Source organism: Peromyscus californicus, unplaced genomic scaffold, assembly GCF_007827085.1.
Source record: "Peromyscus californicus insignis strain IS unplaced genomic scaffold, ASM782708v3 Scaffold_11__1_contigs__length_118956290, whole genome shotgun sequence".
In the NCBI taxonomy this organism is placed as follows: Eukaryota; Metazoa; Chordata; class Mammalia; order Rodentia; family Cricetidae; genus Peromyscus; species Peromyscus californicus.
Genome location: NW_026294402.1, coordinates 45,258,301 through 45,277,901, shown reverse-complemented (window position 1 = coordinate 45,277,901; position 19,601 = coordinate 45,258,301). Strand labels below are relative to the sequence as shown.

Below are 19,601 nucleotides of genomic sequence, written 5' to 3'. Positions count from 1 at the left end.
GATCCACCTGCCTCTGTTTCCAGAGTGCTGTGATTTAAGGGGTGCGCCACCACCACACTGTGCTATCATGACTTGGAGCTGGAGTAACCTACATCTGAGCCTCTGGGATTTGAACTATAACCCTCATGACTGAGCAGCAAGTGCTCTTAACCACTGAGCCATCGCTCCAGCCCCAAATCAGTAGTTTTTAGGATACAAAAGTGCAGACAATTCATCACAGTTTTTATGATATAAAAGTGAAAACAATTTATTTTAGTATTTTCACACTTGCATTTTACTTGTTTGTTAATTAGTTCTAAGTACCAAATCAAGATCAAAGGCCAAGTCCCAGAACTGGGGGATGGGGATGTAGCCCAGTGGTAAAACATTCGCCTAGCACGCCCAAGACCATGGGTTAGATCCCTTGGATTGCAAAAACTAAAACAAACAAACAAACAAAAAACCAGCTAAAGAGATGACCTACTGGTTCCCAGTAGTTGAATGTTTCATCACAGTCAGAGATGTTGCTCAGAAGAGCAGCGCACAACCTTGCTGAGAGCAGACACTTGAAAGCAGTGGATCCTTCAGGGGCCCAGACTTGCCCTGCTTTATTTCCAGACCTGCCCGGAAGGAAAAGCAAAACCATTAGTGTATCAGGAAGCCTGCCAGCGAGGACTAAATCCAGATAGAAAAGACAGGAATGACCAAAGACAGCAACGCAATAAAGCCATTCACCTAAAAGAACGCCTTGCCATGTTTGAGTAGAATGGATAAGGGATTGCGTTTCAATCACACCTTCCACTTCCTGCTACTAGGGTATCCTACACCTTGGCCTGTTTCACCTACAACACTCGCTTTCACCTCAAGCCAACTAATCACTCACTTGAAGGCCACAATGTTCTCTCTCCATTTCTTAAGGTCATCCCTTTGCCAAGACTCTATTCCCCACTCTTTCAGATGAATGGAGGCCTAATACAAAGTGCAGGTGCAGCAGACTGTTCCTTTAATGCAGACCTCACCTACAGGCTACAGGCATGCTGATGGATTCCAGGGGGCAGAAAACAGCAGAGGCTACTGAGAGAATAAAGCGGCAGGCAGGGAGACTCGGGTGTAAAAGGCATACTCTGCTGCCAACAGCTCCCACACAGGCTCGGCTAACTACCAGCACGAAGCCTGCTCAGTGTGGGCCTGAGCCTGAAGCGTGGCAGACCCTCGCTCCCATAATGCAGGGACCTGCGGAGGGGCGAGGATCAACCCGAGCTCGGACGCTCCCAGGAGCGGCAGGAGCAGCGGGCCAGCAAGCCCCGGCTCGCCGCGGAGACCCCCGGCCGCCCGGCCCTCCCGCCGGCCACGCCCTCCGGCCGCACACGCACTCGGGCCGCTGTTCCGCGCCGCCGGCCTCCCGGCCGCCCAGCAGCTCCCGCAGCTTCTCCGCGGCCGGGCCCGTGTCCCCGCCGCCGCCGCCGCCGCCGCCCTTGAGGCGCTGCCGGGCCCTTCGGCTCGCCATGCCTAGCGTCGGGGAAAGGGTAGAACTCCGCACGCTACAATATCGGGGAAAGCGCAGACATTGCTGGGCTAGGAAACGGTGTCCGCCGAGGGACAAAAAGCTTTGACATGCGCACAAAAGACGACAATACTGTTGTCATTAGACCAACTGGGGCGAGGGCGGGGATCATCAGCCTGGACTAGCCCTCCCACTGCTAACACTGGGTGTTTCTCCCTTCCTTTAATTCGCTTCTTCCCATTTCTCAGCACGCCACACTTGCCAGTGCTATAAAGAGTAGTGTGCGGAGGTATTCAGTTAAAGAGCTCCACACAGCTGCTACCCAAGGGGTGGGTGGTCTCTAAAAGGTTACTTAAACATTTAACACCTTGCCTAGTCTTGTTGAGAGGAGAGACAAACTAGCAAGGCAATAATCCATACTGAGAAGTGAAAGCCTGAGGAAACGGTACGCCGAAAATTCAATCAGGCATTTGTCACAGGCGTTGCTACTACAGCGCCGCGGTAGGCACTTCACACACGTGCTTTTTAATTCGCTCAGCTACCCTGCTTTTACTGATAAGGAAGCCAAGGTCCAAAGTTGCTTGTCTAATAAATGGAGCTATATTCCAATTGAGGACCGATTACAAACATACTATTCTGGCTACATCAACAAAAGGCCTTGTTGGGAGAGTTTTGTTGTTTTTATTTTTATTTTATTATTTATTTGTTTATTTATTTATTTATTTATTTATTTATTTATTTATTTATTTATTTATTTTTGGTTTTTCGAGACAGGGTTTCTCTGTGTAGCTTTGCGCCTTTCCTGGAACTCGCTTTGGAGACCAGGCTGGCCTCGAACTCACAGAGATCCGCCTGGCTCTGCCTCCCGAGTGCTGGGATTAAAGGCGTGCGCCACCACCGCCCGGAGTTTTGTTGTTTTTAAAGAGGGCTAGGAGTTCGAACTTGGTTTTAGAGGCACTTTACAGGGGAGCAGGGGGGGGGGGGTCGTAAAAGAAGTTAGGTGGTGATGGTGCGCGCCTTTAATCCCAGCACTCATGAGGCAGAGGCAGGGGGATCTCTGTGAGTTCAAGGCCAGCCTGGTCTACAGAGTGAGTTCCAGGACAGCTAGGGCTGTTACACAGAGAAACCCTGTCTTGAAAATCCAAATAAATAAATAAAAATTTTTAAAAAATGAAGATTGATCATATATGGATCAGTTTCCATACATAGTCATTAGTTACCAAGACCAAACATCCAACTTCAGTAGAAGTCATATATATCCCTATTTCCTTTCCTGGAAACCAGGGAGAGAGAAGTAATAGAGTAGGTCTTTGGTCAGACCCAAATGTCAACTCAAACTCTGATACTTGAGTTCTATAACTTCAAAGTCAATGACGGAAACAGCAGTATCGTGATGTTCATAATCTCAAATGTGTAACATATGCAATAAGACATTCCTAAACTCAGTGAGATGATAAAGAGGAACTGAGAATGTGGGAAATATATCTACAAATACATGTGGTAAGAAATCCAGACTACAGCCTCTTCAGCAAAAGAACAGTTAAGTACATAACACTTGTTTTTCAGTCATTACTCAGGATCAGAACTGAACTACAACACCAATCACATTAGTCTGTAAGAGTATTTTTGTTTGTTTTGGGCATAGCTTCGTTTGGTTCTTTGAGACAGGACCTTACTATGTAGCCTTGGCTGGCCTCAAACACAGTCCCTTGCCTGCCTCTGCCTCCTGAGCACTAGGTTCAAAAGAATGCACCACCACCACCACCACCACCACGCCAGTCTGTAGATTTAAATGATGTTCACAGGTGTCTTTAGGGTCCATCAAAACTACTTTAGTCACAATAAAAAAAAATCTTATATACACACACACCAAAAAACAAACAACAACAACAAAAACCCCACAGATTCCAGAAAGGAGTAACAGTTCCAAGTCATTCTTTTTCACTCACACACAACATACAATGAGGGGTCCGGCTGTAGAAAAAAGGACTTTCCTAGCCTATCGCAGTGAAACATGCAGCTGTCTCTGAATCTCTTTCCTAAACTGGGACTGCATTGTTGCTGCTAGCTGGGGGCTGAGCGCCTTATCACAAGCTTGATAGGTCAATCTGTAGCAGAGACTGACCTGTTCAGTGTCTGGATGCTGAAAACGACCAAGGAACTGTATGGAAATAATAGTGTCCTGGGACACTGCTCGGGCTACGGTGTGAAACTCTAGTTCATCAAATCCTTTCTTTTCATCTAACCAAAAACTAATATCATGCACATAGCGTGGAGGATACAGGGAATAGCTTTTAAAGGGCTCTATTTTCCCAGGGGCAAATCTTTTCAGGAAACGGTTATCAAAAGTCCACAGTATTCTCCAATCAGAAATATCATAGACAAGCATGGCCAATATGTCCAAGTTTATAGAAACAAACACAAAACGCTGGTGTTTGTGTGCAACAGTTGTAGATGTGAAAACAGTCCCAATAATCAGATTCTCAGTACAATCTGGGCCCAAATTTAGAGACTTCACATGAATTATATAATCCTTTCCATTTGGTTGAAGGACAAATTCCACTGAAGTGCTCAAATTGGAGCCCTCCAGCAATGTCTGAGTCAGAAGGTTATCTAGACTCTCCTTCAGGTGACCCAGCAGTGACATAAGGCAGCTATCCTTCCCATTTGTATTTAACCCAAGAATAAACAAAGTCTCGTGAAATGCTGGCATCCTGAAAGGTAAAATGTGGCACTTCTGAAAGACAGGCCCACTGAGGATGTGCAGAGAACCTGGGAGGAAGTCCGGCGAATGGATGACAGCTTCAGCGTGAACTAGAAGAGAAGATCTAAGGCAGAGCTTGACCTGTTCACGGATCCCCGCGTGAGCTGCTCTGCAGCTGTCTCTCCCAGGACTCTTGGGAAGGGCATGTCCTGAAAATGACAGGACAACGTCTTCCATTTCTTGTGTTATTCCACCAGTCAGGGACTCAGAATCTGAGTTATCTTCATGGAGACTAATCCAAAAGGCAGGCAGAAGGTCGCCAGTCTCTGGAGGGAGGACACTGGTGCCTCCCTGTGACAACAAAGGGAAGGAGCACTTCAGCCTTTTGAAAGGAAAATTTTTGCCCAGTTCAGCAATGAGTTTCTCATTGATGGTTCTGATAGGATGACAGGAGGATGCTTCAAGAAACCGCCTGTTTAAACACATAAAATAATTTTTCACTTACAATAATAATTGCTAGCATTAAAATCGTTTGTTCTTATACAGAAAACAATTATCCTTAAACTGATCCTGAAAATAAATCATTTGTCATATGGAGAAAGAGCATGCACATTTTTTTTGAGAATGTACATTTTGGGGTTTAGTTTGGGGCCTGCTATTTGTTTTGTTCTGTTTTACAATGACGGGAGCAAATTCTGGGCCTTGTGCATGCTAGGCAGGTTATTCTACCACTGAACTGTACTCCCAGGCCTGGAGAATTAGCATATAGTCTAGACCTCTGCCACCACCCCTACAATATATCAGCCTCACAGCACCAACATCATTAACAATTCATGAACCATTCATTCAAAATTCGGTGACCATTAAGACGATCATGGTACAAGTAGGGACAGGAGTGATTCCAGCAAAATAAAAGATTACCTGTTCAACTTTCCTGCAAGTCCTTCTGGTTCTGTAAAGGAAAACCACTGGTCTTCCAGTCTGACTCTGAATGCTCTGGGCTGAGAGCCTTCAAAGGGTAAGCTCTGGGTGAAGACATGGTTCAAAGCACCTTCTACATGAAATGACTTAGCCTGACTCCTGCCAAAATAAGTGAACAAACAACTTCTTTAAATTAAATATTATACATTTATATTTCATTTAGTTTAAATTAAATATTATGTACTTACATTTTTGTTTAAATTAAATAGATGCATATATGTTGTTGTTTGTTTTTGCTCTTTTGGGGGGCCCACCACCCAGATCTCAAATAAATCACACATAGAGGCATATACTTAATTATAAATGTCCGGCCTTAGCTTGGCTTGTTTCTTGCCAACTTTCCTTAACTTAAATTATCTCGTCTACCTTTTGCCTCTGTACTTTTCCTGTTCTCTTACTTCTGTAAATCTTACTCTTACTCTGTGACTTGCTGGTTGTGTAGCTGGGTAGCTGGCCCCTGAATCCTCCTCCTTCTCTGGCTACTTCCTCTTTTTCCCAGATTTCTCCTATATATTCTTTCTGCCTGCCAGCCCCACCTATCTGTCCCTCCGGCCTTGCTATTGGCAGTTCAGTTCTTTATTAGACCATCAGGTGTTTTACACAGGCACAGTAACACAGCTTCACAGAGTTAAATAAATGCAACATAAACAAAAGTAACACACCTTAAAATAATATTCTCCAACCTGTGTGTGTGTGTGTGTGTGTGTGTGTGTGTGTGTGTGTGTGTGTGTGAAGGCTGCCATCAGTTTAAAAAAATATTTTTGAACCTAAATCTGGAAATTAGAAAGGCAAGAGCTTACTTTTGATTTTTTTTTTTAATTACTTCATGCAAGAGATGGGAGGAGAGAAGGTTTAGGCCTACGGTATCACTTACCTATACCCAGTGCATTTGTATCCTGGCACAGCCTCACAGCTGAAGGGGTACACATCACTTAAAATGAACCCTCCCAAGGCTGCCATGGCAACCACTTGCCAACTGTTGTGCCACTCTCTCTGGGGCTTATCAGCAGGAGTTCCACCTTGTCCTCTGCACAGTGCCACATGGACCTCTCCTTCCTTTGCAAGAACATCAGCACAGCTTATGGAGGACAAACACCAGAAATTTATCAAGACACAGAAACTACAAAAGGAATCAGCAATACGCACATGGTTTAGCTCTGAAATAATTAAAATTCACCTTACTTGCAGAGGTCTATTAAACCTAAGCATATTAAAAAAAAAAAAGTCCATCTGTGTCCCCACAACATTGGCCACAAGCTTTGCATCTGTGTTCTTTTCCTGTATGTCACAGAAAGGCCAATGTCCACAAAGCTCCTCCATAGAATTCACTCTGTGTTGCTTCTCCCCATTAGGAAAACATCTTACTACCTTCTGCCTACTCTAGAGTTCAGGGTTTGGATGAGCACTACATCACCATGCATAAAGCTCTGGCTTTAATAATCACCATACACACGCATCTATACTTCAACGGCCTAATTTAAAATACTGCCCTTGCTAAAGGTTTCTCAAATCTATAACCCAGGGGAGCCCTCCAATACTATCAGTTTAGTATACTGGTATAAAGTTATTGATATTTTAAAGTCATAATCATTTTAAGAAGCAGCTACTATTAGTAGCCCCAGTTTATAGGTGTAGAAAAAGAAGCAGGTAAGGACTAAAGTTGCCTACAGTTTTAACTAGTAAGTGGTGAGCCCGCGTTTGAACCCAGGCCATGTGGCTCTTGAATCCATGCTCTTAGTCATCAGGCTATACTGGCTCTTACTATTTTGCATTTAAAGGCATTTGGGGGGTGAGCTGGAGAGAAAATTAGGCAGTTAAGAGTTCTGGCTGTTCAGAGGCTCGATTCCCAGCACCCATATGATGACGACACCCACCAGAAACTCCAGTCCCAGAGGATCCAATGGTCTCTTCGGGCCTCCCTGAGCAAACTAGGCACACTCATGATGCACAGATATGCATGTCAACAAAACACCTATATACAAAAAAAATTAAAAAAAAAAATTGGGACCATCGAGTGCTTGACACCAAGCATGACAGCCTAAGTTCTATCCCCCAGATCCACTATGGAAGGAGAACTGACTCCTCTAAGTTGTCTTCTGACCTCCACACCCATACATTAAACACATGCAGATAGACACTAATTAAATTTTTTTAAACAATCTTGCCTTCTTCCTCCTAAGGCCTATTTGTGCTTTTACACCTCGGGTTATATGACTCACTTTAAGACAAGATTGTGGTTTCCTCTGGGTTTATCTTCTTTCCACGTGTATCCTAGCAACTTACACACGTCCGCCTTATTTCCCCAACTACAAAGTTTGTGTGCGGTAACTTGGTTAAGGACACCTGGAAACATTTCCCACGCGAGGACTCGTCTTTCCTCACCTCTGGAAAAACCTGGCAAGCAGTTCCCTGTTCTTAGCTACTCCAGCTTTTCGACCACAGTGCGGAAAGTTGAAATAAATTCGATCAAAGTCTCTGTCGTGTGCTTGCAAGGCGTGCGCCAGCTGGGTGCAATCCACACCAAAACAGACTTCGATACCTGGCAAAGAAAGTTTAAAGGCGTGGAAAATATAGATCAAAAGAAGTCTTAAGATCTGTAACCCAGACGAAAACACAGAAGCGCAAACCAGCCCAGGCCTGGGCACACAGCACTTCCACGTGAGCGCCTCCAGGAGGCGCACTCGCATCCCCCAAGCGAGCCACACCCCCGGCGCTCTGGGCCGGGCCTGGCGGAGGGGTGGGACCCGCTACCTCGCTCGCGCAGGCGCTGTAGGTTCTCCTGGGTCACCCGATCCTCCTCCAGCTCGGCCCGGTGCTGAAGGCAGGTAGCGGTAATACGGACGCCGGGATCCAGGGTGTTGATCAGAGAAGCTGTGAAGGAGAAATTCCCTTCCCCGACCAACAGGAGGCGCCGAGGAACCATGGTCTCCTCTGGCTCCCTGCCGGCGCTCGCCGGGGCGCACCTTTATGGCGTCACTTCCTTCGCATAGGCCTCGGTTTTCCCCCCCTTCTCCGTCCGGCACTCATTGATGACGCATCAACAGCGTGTGGTTGCCTGGATAAACACTTAGAGCCACTGCCGGGGAGCTACAAGGTTGAAAGTGGGATGGAGCTTTCGGCTTTGCCCCCTCACCTTCGTGTGCCTCGGAAGGCTCGTTTGCTCTTCAGCACAAGGACGGACCTGAGCGTCTTCGCCACACCTGCTTGAGGTCACAAAACAGTCACTAAATGAGGGGCGGGGAGGCGAGTCCTGCGTGTTCCAGAGGCACAGGGTTTTGTAACTGCACCCACCATCTCCTGAATGGCTACCTCTTGTTCTCTTAGCTACTGCTCAACGTATCTCCAGGTGCTTGTAGATCCTATTTTCAAGGGGAAACAAACAAACACAAAAACATTGAATGCCTGTTTTGTTCCAGGGCACTGTGAGAGCAGTTAGGTGTGTGGATGGACTAGATGTGGCCTGCCTACTGTCTGATAACGAATGCACACAGCAAAAGAGGCAACGCTGTTATAATGGGGTGTGTGTACCCACCGCGAGTGGAGGAATTCAGATCACAATGAAGCGCACACAAGGGGAAACACTACCAAGTTGAGAAAGGGAGGTATAGATTCCCTGAAGTTAGCCTGTGTTGAAAGCTGATGGGAGGTGGGGGCAGGTGTTCATTTTATCCACATAAAAAGGATTGGAATCAGAAAGAACACTGTTTACAAAAGCATAATGAAAAAAAACAGTGATTACTGGCTGAACACGGTAAGAGAGTGGCAAGTGACACTGAAGAGTTCAAAGGTGGCCAGGTTATGTGGAGTGTTGTAACCATAACAGCCTAAACCTTATTCTGAGAATATAGAAAGCCACTAAAAATCCAGTATGTCAGCCAGCAGGAGGCTGATGAAGAAGCTTGGAGAGGTCTCAAAATATGAAATGAAAAGCTTTGCTAGCTTTCATCCAGGTTGATGAAGCTAATTAAAATTTATTGATTTGGCAAGGGCTTGTTGTTCTAGTGAATACACCTGATAAAGTGGCCTTCAGAAAAATCAACTTTCCACCCAAGGTCACATTTAAAACGAAGATCTGTCACCCTGACATGGATGGGAGGGGGCATGTCGCATGTCTGTCTGCCAGTGATTAGCTGAAGACCGGAAAACAGCCACGAAGTAATTCATTTGCTCATAGTACTGATGAATGATCCCCAGCCCGAGGACCCACCCTAGGCTGACCTAGCTAAAGAGCACTCTAAGGACCATAACAAATTCTGGAAGAATGCTGGAGAATTTGCAAAGAAACATGGGGGAAAGTGACCTGTAGACTAAAAGCTACCATGAGTAGTCCCAGCAAGTTTGATCAGAGACCCCAATCAGTGCCTTCAGATACCCCAAAAGCAGGCCTCTCTGGGAAATTGATGAGTGCCACCAACTGTTGCTTGATTGTGACATTTGCTTTCTACAGTTTCCTTAATCAAAAATGGTCTAGGTAACCAGTAAAGTCAGATTAAAAAATTCAGATGTTCGGGCTGGAGAGATGGCTCAGAGGTTAAGAGCACTGGCTGCTCTGCCAGAGGTCCTGAGTTCAATTCCCAGCAACCACATGGTGGCTCACAACCATCTGTAATGAGATCTGGTGCCCTCTTCTGGCTTGCAGGCATACATGCAGGCAGAACATTGTATAAATAATAAATAAAAATCTTTAAAAAAAAAAATTCAGGCCGGGCAGTGGTGGCGTACGCCTTTAATCCCAGCACTCGGGAGGCAGAGCCAGGCGGATCTCTGAGTTCGAGGCCAGCCTGGTCTACAGAGTGAGTTCCAGGACAGGCTCCAAAACTACACAGAGAAACCCTGTCTCAAAAAAACAAAAAAAAAAAATTCAGATGTTCTAACAACAACAAAAGCCACTAAGAGATTTAAAATAGGAAGACACTGTGATTTTTTTGGTTTTCAAAAACAACTTTACTATGGAGAAAGGATTAGACAAGAATAAGATTGATGACAAGGAAATCAGATAAGAAGCTCCTTACAGTAAAGGGGACAAAAGGAGACAGTGGTCTGAATTGGAAATTGGCAGTGAAGATGAAAAGTAGTGGACTGATTCAGAAATCAGCAAGACTTAGTGACTGACTGAATACCAAAAGAAAAGTCAAAAATCAGCCTTGGTTTTCTGTCTCAGACAACTAAGTGAATGTGTGTCATTCTAGCTCTAGGGACAGCATCACCTCTAAACTCTAGGCCTACTAGGCTTTCTGGGTCCAGCTACCCAAGTCATCATGCTGTTTGGTGACATCAGCACAGGCATGCACATATCTTCACAAAGGTAGATGATGTGAGGGCAGTTGCTTACAATCTCATCCTTCATTGCTATAGTATTGGTTTTGTCTGCCTGTGAAAAGGCAGTTGGGGTGTGTTTCTCAGACCATTGGCCATGTGTCTGTGGTGATCTGTATTCCTTTGTTTGGAGAACTGGAAAGATCAGGTTTGAAGACATCTTTAACGAATATGGAATGGCCACATAAGGATTATTGTTTCTCTCTGAGATATTCAAACAAATCATTGTATTCACCATCAAGTTTCTCATCGATAACACAGGTATCATCTTACTCCTTTGCCCAGGGACCAGGCTTATTATGTAACAAAAAAGCTTGGCTTTTGATTGCTTGCCAAAAATTTAAAATATAGACATTTCCCATCTGGTATGTGCAAAGAACTATTGATTGGGATGGTAACTATTGGTTGGAAGGATATATACAACCATGAACAAAATACAAATTCTGTTCTTAACAGTGTGGGTTTCAGTTGATAATATATTGCATGTTCTTGAACCTATGACCAATATAAAGTAAACAATGTGAAGAAAACTTCTATGTGAGGTAGAAGGAGTGTTAGCTTATTTGAGCTGATCTGGAAAGGAAGTTATTGTTAATCATTCATTGTGTTGTCTGACTGTTCAACGTTTCACCTCTCATTCTCCCTGTGGCAATACCCTTAGACCCTCAACTCTTACATCTTGAAATCACTACAACATTTAGCTCATTGCTCATACGGTGTTGGGGATGCTGAAAGGTTTTCTGTCTTTTCGAGCAATGTGAGACAGTGGCATTTGTATAGTCAGTCATCCACTACTGATGATTGACATGATAGATCTGTTGTTGGTGTAACTCTTTTGGGGGCCTGCCACCCAGCTCCCAAATAAATCATACACACAGGCTCATTCTTAATTATGAATGTCTGGCCTTAGCTTGGCTTGTTTCTTGCCAGCTTTTCTTAAATTATCCCGTCTACCTTTTGCCTATTCCCATTCTCTTCTGTAAATCTCTTACTCCATGGCTTGCTGTGTAGCTGGGTGGCTGGCCCCTGATGTCCTCCTCCTTCCCTGGCTAGTTCTTTCTCCTCTCTCCCTGAGTTCTCCTATTTCTCCTCTTTGCCTGTAAGCCCCACCTAGATCTTTCTCCTGCCTCACTATTGGCCATTCATTTTTTTATGAAACCATCAGTTGTTTTAGACAGGCAAAGTAACACAGATTCACAGAGTTAAATAAATGCAACATAAACAAAAGTAACACACCTTAAAATAATATTCTGCAACATAGATCAAGGGGTATATGCACCTTAAGAGGAAGAATCAGGCCCTTATAAATTATATTTGGACAAAAGCCTAGCGTGTTATTAAGGTGTGCTTATGTTAACACTTGGCCCTGTAAAGCAGAAGTAGAAACAAGTGTGTTTTCTGCTCTCTCATTATTTAGTAAGCTTTCATGTTCTTTGTTTTTCCAGAGACAGAATCTTATCTGTTTCCTCAGAAACCCACACTATGGCAGCCTTATTTATGCTGATGGTCATGGTGAAGTGTGGACAGACTGGACTAACATGTCCAAGTTTTTTCAGTACGGATGGAGATGCAACACTAATGAGAATTCCTATTCAAACCGTACTCTGATAGGCAACTGGAACCAGGAAAGATATGACCTAAAGAATATTGTAAAACCTAAACCCTTGCCTTCCCAGGTAAGATAACTTTCTCTTCTTTTGTTACTTTCTGTTAGAAGAAATGCCAGGAGCCATGTGAGAGGTTTATATTTAGTATTATGAGAGCTCATTCTTCAGCTGGATCACCTAGCCCACTTCAGTGTCAAATTCAGTGTTCCCCATAAGTTATCAAATGATGAGTAGATTGCTTTTTCTCTTGTTTTGTTTGGATTTCACCTGTTAATCTACAGAAAGCGGGCTGTCTTCTGACTCAGAATACCTTCTCCTCTGAGCTTGTTGTTTACCTGTTTACCTGAGCCTTGCCCTTTCATCTCCTAAACAAACAGCCAATGGATTAGAAAGTATGACAGTCTAATCACAGATGAACCTCTAGACTACCTCAAATGATGGAACAATTAAAGTCGTGCTGCACTGGCCCTTACTTTTTGATGTTAGCTATAGATGACTGGATTCTTTGTGTGTGTGTGTGTTTTAAGACTTACTTAGTTTTTATGTGCATTGGTGTTTTGCCCACATGTATGTCTGTATGAGAGTGCCAGATCCCCTGGAACTGGAATTACAGATAGTTGTGAGCTGCCGTGTAGATGCTGGGAATTGAACCCAGGTCCTCTGGAAAAACAACCAGTGCTCTTGAGCATGGAGTCATCTCTCCAGTCCCCAACTATGAGATTCTTTTGTTTTTTTTTTTTGTTTTTTGTTTTTTGAAACAAGGTTTCTCTGTGTGTAGCCCTGGCTGTCTGGGAATTCACTCTGTAGACCAGGTTGGCCTCGAACTCATAGAGGTCCGCTTGCCTCTGGCCTCCCAGTACTGGGATTAAAGGTGTGTGCCACCACCCCCTGGCTGTATTCTTAAGCTATCACTTTTTCCTTCTAGTTTGGACACTACTTTGAAGCAACATATGATGCAAGCTACAACAGCAAAAAGCCACAATCAGCCCATAGTAGGTGGACTTGTCTTACTAATTCTTAACTCTTAGCACACATCTTAGTTCCTGGCAGATGAAAGGAACTCAAAAGGAAAATGAATGTGTAAATAAGTGAACAATTTCTCTAGTGGCTCAGTTTTGACAAGACTAAGAAATAAGTATGAGCTCTGTTAAAAAAAAAAAAACAAACTCCTTGTTGACTGTGTTCCCGTTTATCTTTCCTTCCCTTAGGATTTAAGCGAGAGCCTCATTGGTTCCCTGGACATCAGCCTGAACTGGATCCTCCTCAATACAAATGCACAGAAAAGTCAACTTTTATGAATAGCTACTCAAAGCCTCTACCTACTCATTACTCTTGGTGTGTATATGATCCAAACATGGCCCAATTTTAGGATCCAGGAATCTAAGCAAGAAAAAGTAGCATCACTTTTTTCTGAAGTAGACTGTAGAAAGGAACACAAAACATGATTTCTGTCTAAATAAAGCACAGGACACCAAAAGACAAACAAACAAACAAAATCTCTATTTCTATTTACGCTAACTGTCCTGGTGAGTTTTTATCAACTTAACATAAACCTAGACAGACATGTCTGGGAAGAGGGAATTTTAATTGTGAAATTACCTCCATCCAGTTGACCTGTAGGCAAGCCTGTAGTAAGTGCATTTTCTTGATTAATGATTGATATAGGAGGGCCTATCCCACAGGGGGCAGTGCCACTGCTGGCCTGGTGGTCTTGAATGCTAGAAAGCAGGCTGAGCAAGCCAAGGAGAGCAAGCCAGTAAGCAGTACACCTCCATGGCCTCTGCATCATTTCCTGCCTCCAGTGTTCTGTCTTGAGTTTCCTACCCTGACTTTCCTGGATGATGGATTTAAAAGGTATAAACTGAAACAAATTCTTTCCTTTCCAAATTGCTTTTGTTCATGGTGTTTTATCACAGCAATAGAAACCCCACCTAAGACTATATACACAAATATCTATGTGATAACAATTAATGGGGGAGGAATTTGAAAAAGAACAGTAGGGGTATAGGGGAAAAGGCCAGCCATTTTAAGTAAGCAGAGTCATGCAGCACATGCCCCTAATCCAATCACTTATCAGGCAGGGTCTCTGTGTGTTCAAGGCCATGCTAGGGAACAGAGCCAAATGTGGTGACACACGCTTTAATCCCAGTACCAACCACAGAGACCTGGAGGTCTGTACAAACAGGCAGTGACAAGGAAGTGAGGTAGCTGGGCTAAGATAGCCAATGAGAAGGCAGAACAGCAAGGCAATAAAGGTGTGGGTAGGATAGGAAGTAGCTCGCATTTGGAAGCTGCAGAGTTGGTGAGGTAAGGTTGGCTGGCAGCTCTCCCTATTTCTCTGATCTCTCTAAAGCTTACACCCCTATATTTGGCTCCGTGTTTTTTTATTTAATAAGACCATTTAGAAATTCGTCTACATATGTATGTCTTTCACATCTGTAAATGCTCCTCTCTGCTTTCCATCAGTGGCAAGTCTGAAAACCCTGCCATGGCTTAGATGTTGCTGGGTGCATTCCCAAAGTCAGTCAGTTATAGCGGGTTTTTACTGTGTCCTTACTGAGTAAGCCCAGCTGAGGACTATGAAAAGGAACAGCTGACCCTATTATTACAGAGAATTTTAAATATATTGACTTAATTTTGGAACATCTCAAGAATACAGTTTCATCTCAATAATTTCTGTATAAATAATAATAATAATAATAATAGAGAGACAACCAATTGTTAACTCCTCCACAAAGAGCACCAAAGGATCAAATAAAGCTAAGTGTGCTGAGCCTAGCAACAAGGAATAGCAACTTGACATGGGGTCTCAGTGGCTCAGAAAGATGCTGGAGTAAGCCGCTGGTTTGAGGGAGGGCTTGCAAAGCAGTGAGTGGGAAGACTGGAAGAGAATTGTGGGTAGTTCAAGTTGGTAAATGTGGGGAGAATTGTGGGTAGTTCAAGTTGGTAAATGTGGGGAGGCTTTTCTTTAGTGTAATATTGTGGTTTCTGGTTCAATCCCCTTACTCCAGAAATGTGCTTATTTAGATAATCTGTTTCTTCAGAACTTCTTTGGGTAAATTATGTGTATCTTGGGATTTCTCTGTTTCATCTGTATTTTCAATACCTGGCAAGGTGTCAGGAATAAGGTACCCAGTCTCTTTGGTACTCGGTAACAGTGTGTAAATCATTAGGGTGTCACCAAGTGGCCCTAGCCAGTGCCTACACTACACAACAAGGTCTAATAGAACAATTGTTATTTTAGGCCACTAGTGGGCTAATTTAAAACGTAGGAATGGAGAACTAGAACAGAACTTTATACATAGATTTTTATCTTGCAGACTTTGTTTGAACTCTATTTTCCTGGAGTTTATTCCTTTGTTTATTTTGACAGATTATATCTTTGTAAATTATAGTTCTGTCTCTACTTTGTATCTTTTACATCTGTTCTAAATGGGCATTGGTCAGAATCTTGAGAGTAGAGTCCAATATCAGATGTGATCATGGCCCCCTCCTCTTGCTCAGAATGTCAATCACTAGGAATGTATCTAAATTCTCTTGGGCAGGCATAACATTTACACTACATTTCACTGTACCTGACCTTTTGTTTGTTTGTTAGTTTTTTGTCTTTTGAGACAGGGTTTCTCTGTCTATCCCTGGCTGTCCTGGAACTCACTCTGTAGACCAGGCTGGCCTCAAACTCACAGAGATCCACCTGCCTCTGCCTCCCGAGTGCTGGGATTAAAGGTGCGCGCCGCCGCCACCACCACCGCCGCCGCCGCCGCCACCACCCCCCAGCTGTACCTGACATTGTCACATTCCTAATTCTAGTTTGCAGAAATACCTTTCTGATGCCCTTATTTCCCGTTTACTTTCTACTCTTCCATCACCATATTTCCATATAGTAAATTTTAAAATACTAGATTGTTCATTCCACTCACTTGATTTAATCCGTTCATTGGCTTCTGTTGCCTTCCAAATAAATGCTGCTTCATTCCCCATATTCCCTCTCATATACCCAGTTCTCCAATCAGACCAAAATACCGGGGCACTTCATGCTGTTCTCTTTCTAAATTCACACTCCCACCATGTATGTCTTGCTAACTTTAATAAACCATTGAGAATAAGGAAGAGGCAAGGATAACTCAGTGTTAAAGTGAGTGCTTAGCATACCTGTAGTTCTATCTCCAGCACTAAAACCAAAACAGGGGCTGGAGAGATGGCTCAGGTTAAGAGCCCTGGCTGCTCTTCCAGAGGTCCTGAGTTCAATTCCCAGCAACCACATGGTGGCTCACAACCATCTGTAATGAGATCTGGTGCTCTCTTCTGGCAACCAGACAGAACACTGTATACATAATAAATAAATCTAAAAAAAAAAAAAAACCAAAACAGATACAAATACAAGCCATCAGATACCTCATTAGATATAATACAAAGAAAAAGCACCATGTTTTAAAAATTAATGTGGAATAATCCTATGACCAAAAAGTCCAATTACATTTATGCCACAAGGAATTGAAAACAATTACAAAATTAATGTAAAATATGTTAATAGCAGCAGTCTCCATAATAATTAAACAGTAGAAACAGCAACTGATGTTGGACAAATAAACAAAGTCCAGCAGCTGATGAAGGATAAAATCTGGCGTATCTATTCAGTAAAATATTATTTGATGTAGACAACAGCATGACTGAACCTTGAAAATGTTATACCAGGTTTAAAAGGGGTGGGGCCTGGAGATGTGTCTCAGCCATTAAGAGCACTGGCTGCTCTTCTAGACAACCCAGGTTCAATTCCCAGCATCCACTTTGCAGTTCACAACTGTCTATATATCGCCAGTCCCAGGGGATCCAGTACCCTTTTCTGGCCTCCATGGGCACTGCATACATGTGGTGTATAGAAGACATATATTCAGGTAAACACTCAGACACATAAAATAAAAATATATTTAAAATATCAACTGTGTGTGGTGACACATGCCTTTAATCCCAGCACTCAAGAGGCACTGGCAGGTTTATTTCTGAGTTGCGGCCAGCCTAGTCTAAGAGTGAGATTCAGGACAGTCAGGACTACACAGGGAAACCCTGTCTCAAAAACCATTTATGTATGTATAGAAAATGTACATGTATTTATATATGTATATACACATATTTAAAATCTCAAAAAGATATATAAGCTAGTCACAAAGGGCCACATGTTAAAGATTACATTATTAGCAAGTGTCCATATCAGGCAAATCAGTAAGTAAATAGACATATGGTTGCCTAGAGCCGAGGGATATGGGATCTTCTACAGTAAAGTCTAAAACTGACTGTAGGATAGATGTTCAAATCTATGAATGTATTATTGAGAGTACACTGTACAGTTAAATGACTAAATCATATGTAAATGGAATCTTAGCAATTCTGTCTTAAAATTTTAGTCAGTGACTTATTCAGTAAATTGTTTGCTTCACTAAGTCAAGTCCTCAACATGTACAGTTTAAAAAAAAAGACAGTGATGTACATCTCAACCCTGGAGAGGAGGAGAAAAGAGCATCCCTGGAGCTTGTTGGACAGCCAATCCTGCCTAATCTGTGAGCTAAAGGTTCAGTGAGAGACCTTGGCTGGAGAGACAATTCAGTGACCTGTGGAGAAAGCATTTGCTGTGCAGGAGTAAGGACCTAGTTCAAATGCTCAGAACCCAAGTAAAGCCAAACACAGCACATGTGTCTATGATCCTGGAGGTCCCATAGTAAAGGCAGGGGCAAAGACAGAAGAATCCCAGGAAGCTAGAAGGCTAGCTAGCCTGGAGTGCATGGTGGACAAAACAAGGAACTCATCTCAAACAAGGTGGAAAGCAAGGACCTGAGGTTGATCTCTGACTGACACACATGCACCGTGGCATATGCACACCCTCACTTATGTACACAAATGTTCACATGAACACACGGACACACAAACAAAAATAAGGTGGAGAACAACACCATCAACCTCTGACCTACACACACACACACACACACACACACACACACACACACACACACACACGGCACACATACAGAGACAAAGAATTTCAGTCAGTATCCATCTCCAAAATTTCGTCTACATTCAAAGTAGGCATTCATCCCAGTGTCTCCTCCCCATCTCTCTTCCCCCCTCCCTCATACACACACACACACACACACACACACACACACACACACACACACACGCACGCACACGCACACCTCTCCTTTTTCTACCTTTCTCTCATCTCAACTTTTTCTTAGTGTTCTGTTTTTATTTTTGCAATGTCAAGGGTGGGAACTAGGACATCACACAATCACACATACTAAACAAGAACTCTACCCCTGAGCTAGCCCCTCGGCACTCTTTCATAGTTTAAAAATAGTTCCTGGCCGGGCGGTGGTGGCGCACGCCTTTAATCCCAGCACTCGGGAGGCAGAGCCAGGCGGATCTCTGTGAGTTCGAGGCCAGCCTGGGCTACCAAGTGAGTTCCAGGAAAGGCGCAAAGCTACGCAGAGAAACCCTGTCTCGAAAAACCAAAAAAAAAAAAAAAAAATAGTTCCTAGAAGCATTTCAAGTAGCCCCCCTTACTGTATCTCTTACCATAATTGGGTCACAGCCCTTTCAAGTCAATCACTGCAGACAAAAGGAATTTGCTTTATTTGAACCACCTGTAGCTGTGCACACATGGCTTGAAAGGGTGTATAATAAATTCTGGGACAAATCTTGTCATTGGCTAGACCAAAAAAGGAATAATAGCATTTCCTTATGCAACCGATATTGATTGCTGCACAGACACAGAAATTGATTATGACTTTAAAGAAAAGGGCTTTCTGAGTAGACCATGGTATGTCAGATTATTAGGGAGTTGTGTTTTTTGTCTGTCTGTTTTGTTTTAATAAGGAAATCAGTATGAATCTATAGAGACTTGAAACTTGGCTAGGCATGGTGACACAGGCCTTTAATCTCAGCCCTTGGTAGGCAGAGGCAGGCAGATTTCTGAGTTCAAGGCCAGCCTGGTCTACAAATCAAGTTCCAGGACAGCCAGGGCTACACGGAGAAATCCTGTCTTGAAAAAGCCAAAAAAAAAAAAAAAAAAAAAAAAAATCGAAAATGGGGGGGGCTGTTGAATCCTTTACACTACACCTAAGAGGCTTGTTTGATGATTAGCACCCATGTCCTATTTACTGTCCTGTGAGTTAGCTGATAGCCCTTGTCAGGTCACACTAAGGTCACCATGTCTCCCTGGTGAGGTAATTAATTTCAGAGATGCACTAGAGCCTTTGATGTGGGGTTAGCCAGAGCTCTTCTCTCTAGAGGAACTGATATTCCTTGGACTTGGCCGGGCATCACCTGTTTTGTTTTGTTTTGTTTTTCCTCCTTAATCTATCCCTAACAGTACAGAGTGTTGCAGAGAGAAGACCAGAAGACCAGGGAAGGTGAATGACTCGCCTGGGTTTGTACCACTAGGAAGTGCTGCCAGTCATTCTGACCCAAAAGTCCTTGGAGTCCCCTGAATCATAGATGGAGAGTTAGATCCGTT

At 43.5% G+C, this 19,601-nt stretch overlaps 3 protein-coding genes and 1 pseudogene across 8 annotated transcripts in view; 2 read left to right on the top strand and 2 right to left on the bottom strand.

Annotated features, from left to right (window-relative positions):
• Alg9 (ALG9 alpha-1,2-mannosyltransferase) overlaps nucleotides 1–1,643 on the bottom strand; it is a 65,903-nt gene extending 64,260 nt beyond the window's left edge. Inside the window, exons 1-2 of one of the 4 annotated variants that reach the window (XR_008222811.1) lie at nucleotides 1,353–1,643; nucleotides 464–599 (exon numbers count right to left, since the gene is read on the bottom strand). Coding sequence is in view for 3 of the 4 variants with exons in the window: in XM_052760226.1 (XP_052616186.1) it covers nucleotides 464–599; nucleotides 1,353–1,486 (270 nt within the window). In the remaining variant the exon portion in view is untranslated. Of the gene's footprint in view, nucleotides 1–463; nucleotides 600–714; nucleotides 1,316–1,352 lie in introns of those variants that run through there. The other 3 variants (XM_052760226.1, XM_052760232.1, XM_052760234.1) reach the window with 3 other exon arrangements.
• A 1,650-nt stretch (nucleotides 1,644–3,293) lies between these two features.
• Fdxacb1 (ferredoxin-fold anticodon binding domain containing 1) lies at nucleotides 3,294–8,091 on the bottom strand. Of its 2 annotated transcripts, none has more exons than XM_052760173.1 (5): nucleotides 7,920–8,091; nucleotides 7,551–7,707; nucleotides 6,043–6,246; nucleotides 5,109–5,267; nucleotides 3,294–4,659 (listed from the first exon to the last, which is right to left on the bottom strand). In XM_052760173.1, exons 1-5 carry the CDS (start codon nucleotides 8,089–8,091, stop codon nucleotides 3,483–3,485), a joined length of 1,869 nt encoding a protein of 622 aa, XP_052616133.1. In that variant the 3' UTR covers nucleotides 3,294–3,482. The 2 variants fall into 2 exon arrangements, with proteins under 2 accessions (XP_052616133.1, XP_052616139.1); XM_052760179.1 differs by lacking the exon at nucleotides 7,920–8,091 and adding an exon at nucleotides 7,043–7,140 and having other exon boundaries at nucleotides 7,551–7,661.
• A 309-nt stretch (nucleotides 8,092–8,400) lies between these two features.
• On the top strand, nucleotides 8,401–19,586 carry Cfap68 (cilia and flagella associated protein 68). Of its 2 annotated transcripts, none has more exons than XM_052760193.1 (5): nucleotides 8,401–8,514; nucleotides 11,930–12,160; nucleotides 13,017–13,083; nucleotides 13,300–13,426; nucleotides 19,458–19,586. In XM_052760193.1, the coding sequence occupies exons 1-5, from the start codon at nucleotides 8,470–8,472 to the stop codon at nucleotides 19,573–19,575; spliced, it is 588 nt and encodes a 195-aa protein (XP_052616153.1). In that variant the 5' UTR covers nucleotides 8,401–8,469; the 3' UTR covers nucleotides 19,576–19,586. The 2 variants fall into 2 exon arrangements, with proteins under 2 accessions (XP_052616153.1, XP_052616148.1); XM_052760188.1 differs by lacking the exon at nucleotides 8,401–8,514 and adding an exon at nucleotides 10,542–10,745.
• On the top strand, nucleotides 8,523–9,494 carry LOC128123963 (ubiquitin-conjugating enzyme E2 L3-like; annotated as a pseudogene).
• Nucleotides 19,587–19,601: the final 15 nt, after the last annotated feature.